Raw genomic sequence first — 12,924 nt, forward strand, 5'->3', positions numbered from 1 at the left:
AAGTCTTATGGCTAAAGAAGCAACTCTTAGATCTTGGACAACTTGTAGGTACCATCCCAATAATCTGTGACAACACTAGTGCAATTTTTATATCCAAAAATCTAATTCAACAGTCCCACACAAAGCATATAGACATTAATCATCACTTTAAAAAAGATGTTGTATCCAAGGAAGATATAAAATTGCACCATATAGCTACAAGAGATTAATTGGTAGACATCTTTAGAAAACCCCAAGCCTATGACACCATTAGCATCTTGAGAAAAAAATTGGGTGTTATAGACATTCATGCTTAATTCAAGACAAATAAAAAAATTAAATTGAAAGCATTCATTCATATGTGTTTAAATTATATGTGTTTGATCATATACTTGATTTTGTATTTGTTCATGGCTGTTTGTGATTAAAAAAAAAAGGTTTTTGATGTTTCTTGATCATCACTCACTCACCTCACTAAGTCACAAAATATTTCAAAATTTGTTAATTTTGTAGTGTATGATCCATGTTTGTACTATACGATATGCACAGATCATAACCCCTTATTTAAATCAATAGTCCAGATTAGATCAATGAAATATTCAAATCATACTGCACAAAGATATACTCTTACCGTATGATCCATGTGTGACTAAACATTTAAGAAATCAATCTGTTTGGTATGAAATTATTTCCATTCATATGGTACGATACCTTTCTTCATACTATACGATCCATGTGTTACAAAATGTTCAGGAATTCAATTCATTTGGTATAAAACTATTGTCATTTATATGGTACAATACCTCTCTATAAACTATACATGCACGTATCAAACATGATTGGAATGAATTTAATTTGGTTGGTAAAATAATAATTGCACTTCATACTATACAATAATTTTTGTGGAATGCTGTACCAACGACTCCTCGAGATGAACACAACTCCTTAAGATCATCCTGTACGATACACTGATTAAATTGTATGAATTGACTACTTTTTATATAGATCACCCAGATGAATTAACTTACCTGATCATACTATACGAACCTTGATCGTACTCTACGTTGACCTAAAAATCTATAAATTTGATGGATTGAATGGTTCACCTTACTCAACTTCTTTCAAATTCCTTCTCTCTGAACCATCGTATTCATGGGATAGTGGAAGAAAATGAGGCAGAATAACTCAAGGTGCTCCTGCTCCTATTGTCTTTTTGATAATCATTTCCTCTCTGCCATAATGAGGTAGGAAACTAAAAGATGTTGTTCTATAAACTCCATGCCACACCTGATCGCATACTTCTCATTAATAATTGTTCTTATGTTTAACCCTATTATTTGGAATGTTAGGGGCATTGGTTGCTCTTATTCTAAATTTAGAGTGAAGAACTTAGGATGTATCTATAATGTCTCACTACTTATCTTGCTTGAGCCTCTAATCTCTTCAGATAAGTTACTTATTACTACTAAATTCTTGGGTTTTAAACATGCTTTGTCTAATGTTGCCAATAAAATTTGGGTTTTTTCAAAAGATTTGGTTAGGGTTGACATTATTGGTGATTTTAATCAAGCTATTCACTATAATATTGAAACTTCTAATTTGCAATATTTTGCTTCCTTTGTTTATGCTTCTTCCTCTTGTTATACTAAAAAGATTTTATGGGATCAAATAATTCAATTTAACAGTATTTATAATCTTCCTTGGCTTGTGGGAGAGGACTTTAATACAATTGCTAACCCATCTGAGCGTATAGGGGGCTCATTCTTAATCTATCATTCTATGGAGGAATTTAATAGTATGCTTATGGATTGTAACGTTATTGATATTGGTTTCTCTGGTGATAATTTTACTTGGCATCATGGGCATTTATGACAAAGATTAGATTGAGTTTTATTTGATGACTATTGGTTCAATTCTTTTGATTCCACTAATGTTGATCATCTTAGCAGGACCCTCTCTGATCATTCACTTCTTCTTAAAAAATCAAGCCTAGATTTAGAGATTTTCCTTCTCAATTTATATTTCAAAACATGTGGTTACTTCATGATTCTTTTATGAATGTTGTGAAGGATAATTATCTTCCTCATTTACATCCGGATAAGGATATTTCTGATATGCATAGATTGAGGTATAAAATGAAAAGACTGAAGTTTGTTCTTAATTGGTGGAATCATAATATTTTTATGAATCTTTTTTCTAACATTTTAAGTGCTAAAGATAAGGTGAATTGTCAGGAGAATCAATGCCAATTGTTTCCTTCTGAAGCTAACTTTTGTTTACTGAGAATGCTAATTAAAGATGAACTTTATAAATTACAAGATAAGGAGGAAATATTTTGGAAACAAAAAGTAGCTATTAAACATCTTGTTGAAGGTGACAACAATACAAAATATTTTCATGCCTTGGTTAAGAGGAAACACACTATTAATTACATTCATAAAATTAATCAGGTTGATGGGTCTATTACTGACATCGTTCTAAAATAGCTAACTTAGCTATTCAACATTTTCAAAATTATTTGAATAAAAATTTCAACCCTTCCTCTATTAAAAATTATAATATTATTCCTTCTCTTATTACTCATGATGACAATGTTTTCTTGTTTAATCCCCCTTCTTGGGATAAGGTTATAGAAATAATTTTTGGTATGAATTCTGAGTTGAAGGTTGGGCCTGATGTTTTCACGATGAAGTTTTTTTAGAAAACTTGGCATATCGTTGGTGAAGGTCTCTTTTCTATTATTCTTGATCTCTTTGATGGTAACACTATACCTAATTTTTTTACTGCTACTTCTATTATGCTTACTCCTAAGAATAATGCTATCACTTCTTGGAATGATTTTAGACCTATTAGTCTTTGCACCTTTTATTAGAAACTGATATCTAAAATTTTAATGAATTTTTTAACACTTTTGCTGCCTAAACTGATTTCCCAATTTCAAATGGGTTTTATCAAAGGCTGTGTTATTACCAATAATGTTCTTTTGGCTCATGAATTTTGTCATGTTTTGGACGTTAAAGTTATAGGTGGTAATATGATTTTAAAATTTGATATAACTAAGGCTTATGATAATATTGATATGAATTTCCTTTATGATATTTTGAAGTTATTTGGTTTGATTTAAATTTTATTAATCTCATTATGATTTGTATCGAAAACATTTATTTTTCTATTATTGTTAATGGAAAAACTAAAGGTTTCCTTAAGGCATCTCATGGCCTGAGATAGGGTGACCCAATCTCTCTGTCTCTTTTCATTATTGCGGATGAATATCTTTCTAGAGGGCTTGCTGATCTCTTTGAGAAGTTTCATAGCCTTTAATTTAAATCTTTAGGTGGTTTTCATATTTCCCAATTATGTTTTGCTGATTATTTTATTATTTTTACTAATGCCTCTTTAATAGGGTTCATAGATTATTGAAGTTTTTTTAACAATTTAAATTGGTGAGTGGCCTATCGCTTAATAAACATAAATGTGGTTTTATTTCTACTAAAAAAGGTTTTTTGGATCGCATTATGGCTATTAAGAATTTAACTGGATTCACTCATATTTGGGGTGGAGAAGCTTGAAAAGTTACTTCTTATCATTTTAAACCTATTGGGGTGGTGTGGATACCAAAGATAAAATAACCAAAATGATTGATTAGTATCCCAGAATTCCAAATTAAGTAAAAAATAAGAGATATAAAGATACTTAAATTCCATTATTCTAGTTCCTTTTTTCAAATACCAACCTATGCTTAAAATATATCTAGAAAAAACAAGAATGGTAAATAAAATAACAGAAATAAAAAAGTAAGAAAAAGTAATTCTCCAGGAAATAAAATATGATTTTGATTCCTCCACAAGTTCTTTCCTTTTGAAGCTTCTCCACCTTCAACCAATCAACAAACCAGGCTTGAACATCAATTACATTAATCATTTCATGAGATAAATAATGAAGTGGCTCCAATACCACCACCAAGAATGCCCAATTTCTTACCTCTAAGGCTCCCTTTAATATGACCAAATAAATTTGAATCTTTGATAAAATGTTTCTTCTGACAAACCAATTTTGAAGGGAGTTGGAATTTTCCATCTTCAAACAAGGGTTCTCCACTATTCTCCAAAGAAGAAATAGCATTCTATTTCAAATTTTTAGTACCTTGAGGACAGTTGCCCGAACCTCCTTCACCAACCAGCTCTTTCCCTACTTCAGTTAAACCTTCCTTACTTTAACATTTTTCTTAAAAGCCAAATTAGAAGCCAAATCAAACTCTCCATATTTAGAATTTCGAGAATTTCTCACTATACTTTCAATAACCATTTCTCTGAAATCAGTTCCAGTATTAACAATTTTTTCCTTGTTTCCATCCGGTATTGATATATCAACAATCTTGTTTCCATGGAGCTCCTCTTGATGATTAGTATTTAAATTCAAACCTTTATCCACAACACAATTCTCAGCATTTTGATCAATCTCTCCTTCTTCTAATTGATCTGGAATTTTTTAAATAAAAAACTTGATTCAGGATTTTCTTCTTCCAAAATTGAGACTTAAAAATCTGAAACTATCTTGTGATCTTTGGATTGTTTAATGATCTACTCAACATCAAATCTAGACAATTCTTTGGCAAAGACTTGAGACAACAATTTAAACATATTTTCTTAAGGAACATCCGTTGATACCATCATGTTCTCTCTGTTCTTAATCATGGGCTGAAGTTCAGATTTCTGATTTCGATTATTCTTCATTCTTCTATACTTCTTAAACTTCACATGTATCAAAGGGTCACAAATCATTTGTGAATTTGCAATATCCATTTTTTCCATCAAACTCTTATGAAGACTTGTAAGAGGAGCTTTAGAATTAATTCCCTCAACTTCATTCTAAGTCTTGTTTCCCACATCTTTGAGACCATCTACACAACTTTCAATTTTGTGGCCTATTTTGCCACATTTAAAACAAAAAGAAGATACTTTTTCATATTCAACTCTTTGGAAAAATTTTCCATATAAACCTTCAATCGAAACTCTTTGAATTAATTTAGAGTCTAGATTAATTCAAACACAGGCTCTAGAAAATTCATGTCTACCCCATTTAAACATTTTTCCATCCAATAATAATGGAACTCCTATCTTTGAGATAATCTTAGTAATATTTGTCTCATCCCAACATTGTAAAGGCAAATGTGGCAATCAAATCCAGATTCGTAAGGCTAATCCTTTCAATAATGTTGGAGAAAATTGAGGTGAAAAATTATCCATTTCAATTATGTGTCCTCTCACATACCAAGGACCTCCATTAAGCTCTTCTTCCATAACTTGAGAAGAATGATATGAACACAATATCCAGTCAAGGCCCAATGAAGTGATATGAAAACTCTCAAATCTATTCCATTTACGCCTTAACTCAATGCTATAAAGAGAGAAATGAATTTCTTTCCCAAATACTTTCACCACCAAAGATTTTTGCAGTAAATTGATATTTATAGAAACCTTCTCCATATTATGTTTAACAACATCTAAATCCACATCTTCTATCTGATCAAGATTAATAGGGGGCACCTTGATGTGCTGGCTTTTAGATCATTCATTTACCAAACAACCAAAGCGATTATCTGGATTCAGTAAAACATTTTTATCTCTCACCAATAGTGTTTCAACTACATAATTCAAAATTTCATCATGCTTTGACATTATAAAATCTGAATTCAAAACCCCCTTTTTTTTACAGCATAAGAAACATTTTAAAATATGTTTACCTTCAGTTTGAAGCTAGTTGATGATGAAGCCTTTGGATCATTCACTGCTCTAGAAAACATTTTCTTTGATGGTGAAGAAAGAGATGTCGGACACTTCTTCCTTTCCAAATTTTCCATTGACTCTTTCCCCTTGCCCATCACCAAAACCACATTGTGTATCAGAGGTAAACGACCTTCATTGGTGACCAAAGGCCATTGCTTGATCACAAATTCCTTATTTGAAAATTTTCCTTTTGCATCCAATGGAATTTGAAGCCTGGAAGTTGATGGGTTTGAGATATTCCAGTCATCAAAGGATGACCGATGACTCTCTACCACCATAGAAAGGTGAGGCTGAAAAAACTCAATGAAGAAATTTGAAAAAAAACCTCCAGATTTAGTGGACGTTCTCTCTCCAGCTTTGGACTGGTGTTTTTTTCAAGCCGTTTACTATTAGGGCCTTGGTGGTGGTAATACTTTCTTTTGGAAGGATCTAAGTTTGGAGGCCAATCCATTAATTTTATTATTAATACTTCCTCCAATGCTTCTATGAAGGTTTTTTTTTTCACTGAAAATGGTTGGGATGTTGAGAAGCTTACTAATGTGTTACCTAATTTTAGTACTCAGAAAACTTTGTAGATACCATTAAACATGGATTCTCTTGATGTTCAGCATTGTACCTTATCTAAAGATGGAAACTTTAGTTTAAAGGATGTCTGACATTCTTGTAGAGCTAAGAAAGAGGTTTCTAAGATTTTCAAAATGATTTGGCATTAAAGTATTCCCTCTAAAATTTCTATTTTTGTTTAGCATATTTTACATAAGTTTATCCCTACGGTTGACAATTTGATTAAACGTGGTTTCATACTTCCCTCTAAATGATGTTACTTTTTTATGGGATTCTAGAGAGAGAAGGCGTCGTTTCTAAATTTTTTATTTCCCGGGTTTGGTTCCGTTCTTCACGGAATCGGATTCCTTGGTGGCGATGTATTGCCGCCGGCCTCCTACGACAGTGGCAGGTATTGGATTTACCATGGAAGAGGATCTGTATTGTCGAGTTCGGTGGATGGTCGTCGATTGTATACAGGGTTGAAGGATGGTAAGTTTGTTAAAATGGATTCTTGTTATCAAGATTTGGGTGGTGTTAGTCGGAAGGAGTCGGGGGAAGGTGCCGGTGCTCGTCCCTTAGGCCTGTTTGTTATCAAGGTGGGTTGTTTGGATTTTTCCAAGAAAGTTATGTTCGTTGAAGGTAAGGGGAAGGCGATTGTTGATGAAGTAGCAACTGGTTCTCATGTGATAGTAATTAAGATTTCAGATACTAATTTTGTGGATTTGGCGACGAATTCTTCAGAAATGAACAAATATGTTAATAGGTTCGGCAATTCAAATGCAATATCTGGTTTAGGCCATGGGATAAATGCGAATATTGATAATTCTGTTAACATAAGTGTTCAATTCTTACCTAGTTTTGATTTTGGAGGTACAAAGTTGGTGGATAAGATGAATAATAGAATGCCTGTGAAGGAATTATCGGAGGTGGATGAAAATCCATGGAAGAGGAAGCCCTATATCAGGTTGGATTTCAATGAGGATGATAAGGTCTTCTCGAAAGATGGTATGACTGTGAAATTGGTTGAAGAAATTGAGGTTGCGAATTCTCAGAAGCTCCAGAATTCTTTGGTTATCAAGGTTTTCGGTAAGGAGATTCCTTCTCATGTAGTTGCTTGCGAAGTTAGGAGGTAGTGAAAATTGTTTGGGAAATTCCACTTTACCACTTTGGGGAGGGGGTGGTTTTTGTGCTCCTTTGAGTCAACTGAGATGATGGAAGGTGTTTTATCGGGAGGGCCTTAGTTTGTCAATGGCTCTATTTTGGGGATGGAGAAATGGTCTTTAGAGTTTTCAACTCTTTCTTTAAAAGATTTAACCTCCCCTATTTGGATTAGAATGCCTCATCTTCCCTTGCAGTGTTGGGATAAAGTGAATGTGGCTCGAATTGCTTCTTCCATTGGTAAACCTTTGATGATGGATGGTAATATGTTTCTGTGGGGGAAAAGGAAATTTGCCAGAGTTTGTGTGAGGGTCAGGCTAGACCAGTGTCTTCCTCTAGGGGTTTGGGTTGAGAGTATCTCTGAGAAATTCTTTCAAAGATTTGAGTATGAGAAGATTTTGACTCTTTGCTATGGATGTGGTATGGTGGGACATCTCATATCTGAGTGCAGATTGAAGGCTGCTGGGAATTCTGAGAAGGAAATGTATATTGGTGAGTCTAGGGGAACTAAGGAGGTGAAAGAGGTTCAGGGAGAGAATTAATTCTGATCCCTCTTATGGTCCTTGGATCATGGTTAAGAAGAAATTAAATAGAAGACTGGTTATCCAGAAGGAGAAACCGAATTCAGTGAAAAAATAGTGGGTGAAAATGGATGGAACTCATGATGAATTGGATGGGAAAATTACACCAGGTAATGGAAATTATGACAAGGTGAAAGTCATTGCTGCAAATATTCACTTGGAAGAAGGTGAGATACCTGGTGAAGAGGAAGAGGTGGCTTATGGAAGGGATTCTTCCTGGTTGGTAAATTCTGCTGTGAAGGTTGTTGATAAGGTTGAGGCTCCTTCTAAGATCAATGGTATGTTTTCTAATGCTAATCACCATGTTGTTTTAGCTGGTTTGAATAAATTTGCTATGTTGGATGGGGTGGAATAGATGTTGCTTGTGTTAAACCGTTTCTGGAGGATGTGGCAGTGAAGGAATTCCTCCTATTTCAGGGAGCCCTGTTGGTGCTGAGAGTGTTAAGGGGAGTAAGGGGAGTAAGTTTGCTACGAGGATAGAGACAGAAGCTAGTTCTAGTGGAGAAATGGTGAAACGGAAGCTTGCTAAAGAGCTTAGAGCTTTGGGACCTATTAAAAATAGTTCAAGAGGTAGGAGTGTGGATGGTGGTTCGAAGAAAAAAGGTGGGGGCTCTCCCCCCAGACTCTTTTAATGGAATCTATTATTTTATGGAATTGAAGGGGGGCCAAAAAGAGGGAGGCCTTCCTCTACTTAAAGGAGATTATTAAAGACTACAAAGTATTCTTTGTAGGGTTGCTTGAAACTAAAATTTCTTCTCTAGATAAGGATTTGTTTGCAAGATTGATGGGGCTTGGTTGGGATTATTTCATTCTTCCCTCTGAAGGGCTTTCTGGTGGTATTATGGTACTGTAGAGATCAGATATGGCATCCTTTTCTATTTTGAAAACTTCAGATCATTATGTTATTGGTGATCTCAATGTTTTCAGTAGAGGTGTTTGGATGATTTATATTGTTTATGCTAGTAAAGAGACTCTGAAGAGAAGGTATCTTTGGGAGTTTGTTCAGGAGGCTTACAATAGAGATATTCCTTCTTTTGTTGGAGGGGATTTTAATTGCATTTTTGGCTCAAGAGGACAAGAAGGGTGGTAGAAGGTTTAAAATCAATCAAGGCTCTTTGGATATGTTGAAGTTTATGAATGAGAATGACTATCATGAAGTCGAATTTGTTAGAACCTGGTACATTTGGTGCAATAACAAGAGTGGTGGAGGAAGGATTTTGGAAAGGCTTGATAGGTGTATTCTTAATTCCTTGGCCATCAACAAAATCCAAATTACCTTGGTTAGACATCTTGCTAGAGTTTCTTCGGACCATTGTCCGATTGTACTTAAGATGTTTGAGTCGGCTTGTAAAAATTAAAGTGGTATAAAGTTTGAAGATACTTGGCTTTCCTTTAAGACTGCTGAGCATATTGTCTCTAGTAGGTGGAAGAGACCATTTTTGGGGGATGACATGGAGGTTCTTAATAAAATATGTAAAAGGACATTGAAAGATTTATTTTATTGGAGCAAGGCTAGATTGAAGAATTTCTCTTTGGAGAAAGACAAATTAAATGCTGAAATTCTGGTTTTGCAAGAAGAAGAATCAAGGCTTGGGTGGTTGAATGAGGATAAACTGTGGTTACTTAAAGCTAAAGTTAAAGAATTCAATGTTGTGCTGAATAATCTGAATACCAGGTGGAGGAAGAGAGGAAAAGCAAAGTGGATTAAGGATGGTGATGCAAATACAAAATTCTTCCATTCTTTTGCCAACTCTAGGAGCAATGTCAACTGGATTTCTCAAGTGAAGGATTATAACGGCGTGCTGAATGATGATCCAGATATGATTGAGGAGGTGTTCAAGAGGTTTTTTCAGGTAATGTGGAAATCTAGGATATGTAGCCTTGCTGGGTGGCCAAATCCATGGGCTTCTTTGCTTGACAGTTATAAGGATTTGTTGAACAGGGAGCTGGATGATGCTGAAATCAGTGAAGTTATCTTGAATCTGGGCAGTAATAGGGCTCCGGACTTTGATGGAATCACATATTCCTTTTTCAAAGCTTTTTGGAAAATCATTAGAGTGGATGTAGTGCGGGCTGTGCAGCAATTTTTCCTCACTAGTTATACGAATAGACACCTTAGTTGTGCTTATTCCTAAATCTTCTAATCCCAATATTCCTACGGCTTACCATCCCATTAGTTTATGCAATTCAATTTATAAAATTGTTGCTAAAGTTTTGCTTAATAGAATGGTGGATATTATGCCCAGGATTATTTCTGAAGAACAAGCGGCTTTTGTGAGGGGTAGGTCAATCTCAGATCATCTTCTTCTTGCTCAGGAAGTTTTCAACAAATTGAGATTTTCCAAATCTTGTAATGGATTCTTGGAAATCAAAGTAGACATGGAGCAAGCATATTATAGTATGTGTTGGTCTACTTTGGAGAGAATGTTAATAGAATTGGGGTTCCCTTCCAGGTTTGTTCATTTGGTGATGGAATGTATAATAGATCCAATATTTTCTATTGTGATTAATGGGTCTAATTTTTGTTGGATTGAAGGGAAGAGTGGTTTTCTTCAAGGGTGTCCTTTGTCACCTTTTCTTTTTATACTTTGCTCCCAACTACTTTCCAACGCCTTCCGTAGTAGGGGTACTGAGGTGGGTATTAAGATTTCTGATAATGCCCAGAGGATTTCTCACTTGTTATTTGCAGATGATATTTTGCTATTTTTGGAAGCTAAAGTGAATGTCATGAAGAAAGTTAGAAAGATTATAAAGGATTGTTGTAGGTGGACTGGTCAAAATATTAATTACCATAAATCTTCTTTGGTTTGTGGTAATTCGGTGGACAGGAGGAGGAAGGTGCAGATTTCTAGATTTATAGGTATTAAGTTAATTGATGAGTTTAAGTATCTGGGCATCAATTTGGCAATGAGACGCTTAAGGAAGGCAGATTTTCAAGGTTTGTTGGACAAATGCTGTAAGAAAATTAAATTTTGGGGGAATAGATTTGTCTCTTTTGCAGGAAGACTAGTTTTGGTTAAATCAGTTTATCTTTCTCTTCCGATTTTTATTATGACTCATTCTCTTATTCCGATGAAAACATTAATGGAGTTGGAGAAGATTTGTAGATATTTTATATGGAATAAATATGATGGTAAGAGGGAACTTCATTACATGGCATGGGAGCAAGTTTGTAAGCCAAAGGAGTATGGAGGTTGGGATGTTCACTCAGCTGTGGCTAGGAGGGATGCTATGAGAGCCAAATTTTCTTGGAAGTTGATTGATAAACCTGAATCTTTGTTAAGCAGACATCTTAATGATAAGTATGGAGCTAATTGGTGGAATTATCGGCTGTATGGGAGGAGTTCCTGTACTTGGAAGATTTTGTTTTCGGAGAGGAATGCACACACAGGGAGCATGTTAGATGGAGAGTTGCTGATGGGGTAAGAATCAACATGCTGAAGGACATTTGGATTCTGGACAAGTCTCTAATCAAATGACCAATGTTTGTTGGGAATTTTGAGGATGAAGATGTTACCCTGGATTTCTTCATTACTCAAGGCTGCTGGAACCGGGTGAAACTCATCAGTTCTTTGGGGTTGATCTCATGGATCTGATCTGTAAGGTATAGAATTCTCCCTGTTTGCCTGTGGATAGTATGGAACTGAGATTTAAGATGACTAGAAAATCTATTTCTTCTTTAATTATGGAAGACAATTATAAGAACATGGATGGTGTTGTTCCATTCAGTAGGGTTTATAAACTGAAGTTGAATGCTAGACTAGAGGTGTTTTTATGGCGACTGTTCTCGGATGCTCTGCCTTCAGGTGCTTTCCTCTTCAGAAGGAAGCTTGCTGATAATTCTTTTTTCCCAATGGGTTGTGAAGTATTGGAAGACATCAATCACATTTCATCCAGCTGCTGTAAACTTCGGAAGGTGCTGGATGTGCTGAGAGGTTGGGGATTTCAAATACCCGTTTTTAGTGGATGGTTTGATTGCTTGGAGGGTCTACAGCGGCTTAAAAATGGTAATTAGATGATGGTAAAGATGTATTTTACTGTTATTTGGTTTGTTTGGAACCATAGGAATAAGGTCAAGCATGGGAATCCTAAAGAAAGCAATGTGTTTATTGCTATTTCTATTCTCATATTTATCAGCCAGGATTGATCAATCGGGTAACTGGGTTGTTAATCAGTCCATTGGCCTGTCTTTTGATAAATGGCAACCTCCTCCCCCCGGTTAGATTAAGATCACCTTGATGCTTCTCTCAAAGGAAATTATGAGTCTGGTGTTGGCGGCATTGTAAGGGATTGTAAAGGAAGGTTCCTACTTGCATTTGGGAGGAAGAAAACGCATTGGGACATTGCCCAATTGGAAATGTCTGCTATTTCCGCTCTTACAGAAGTTTTGCATGGCATATTTGATGGGGTTGAAGGCATCATAGTAGAAGGTGACAATAAAAATGTTATTGATATTCTTCATAAAGTGCACATTATACCGAAGAATATGGATAGATGATTGGGTTTTAAAGATTCTTCTTTTCTTAATAAGGTAAATAAGGTGATTTTTCATTGGGTTAATCGCAGTTGTAATAGATTAGCGGATTATTGTTCTAATCATGCTTTTTCTTCTGATTTTCTTTGGGACTTGTTTTGTGAGAATGAATTACCATCTTCCTTTTGTAATATGATGAAGGAAGATTGTGTAAGAGTTCTTCACTCTCAGTAGTTTGTATTTAGGCTTTGTTTTCTCTTTCTATGCATTTTTAGCATTCTTAAAAAAAAATGCCAATGTTACTATCATATGAAAAATATGCATCATGCCTTTGTCTTTGGTTCTTGTGCTGTTAAGGAATGGACTTATTTTGAGGTTATTTTGCACTAAAAAGGCTTTA

At 34.9% G+C, this 12,924-nt stretch overlaps 2 protein-coding genes across 2 annotated transcripts; both read left to right on the forward strand.

Annotated features, from left to right (window-relative positions):
• The first annotated feature begins 7,576 nt into the window (after positions 1 to 7,576).
• LOC110091840 lies at positions 7,577 to 8,011 on the forward strand. The gene has a single exon (XM_020816091.1). The coding sequence runs from the start codon at positions 7,577 to 7,579 to the stop codon at positions 8,009 to 8,011; it is 435 nt and encodes a 144-aa protein (XP_020671750.1).
• A 2,265-nt stretch (positions 8,012 to 10,276) lies between these two features.
• Positions 10,277 to 12,548, forward strand: LOC110091838. The gene is made up of 5 exons (XM_020816087.1): positions 10,277 to 11,472; positions 11,591 to 11,649; positions 11,743 to 12,057; positions 12,188 to 12,205; positions 12,304 to 12,548. The coding sequence occupies exons 1-5, from the start codon at positions 10,277 to 10,279 to the stop codon at positions 12,546 to 12,548; spliced, it is 1,833 nt and encodes a 610-aa protein (XP_020671746.1).
• The last annotated feature ends 376 nt before the right edge of the window (positions 12,549 to 12,924 follow it).

The sequence above is a fragment of the Dendrobium catenatum genome, unplaced genomic scaffold (assembly GCF_001605985.2).
Source record: "Dendrobium catenatum unplaced genomic scaffold, ASM160598v2 fragScaff_scaffold_1601, whole genome shotgun sequence".
Taxonomy (NCBI): Eukaryota; Viridiplantae; Streptophyta; class Magnoliopsida; order Asparagales; family Orchidaceae; genus Dendrobium; species Dendrobium catenatum.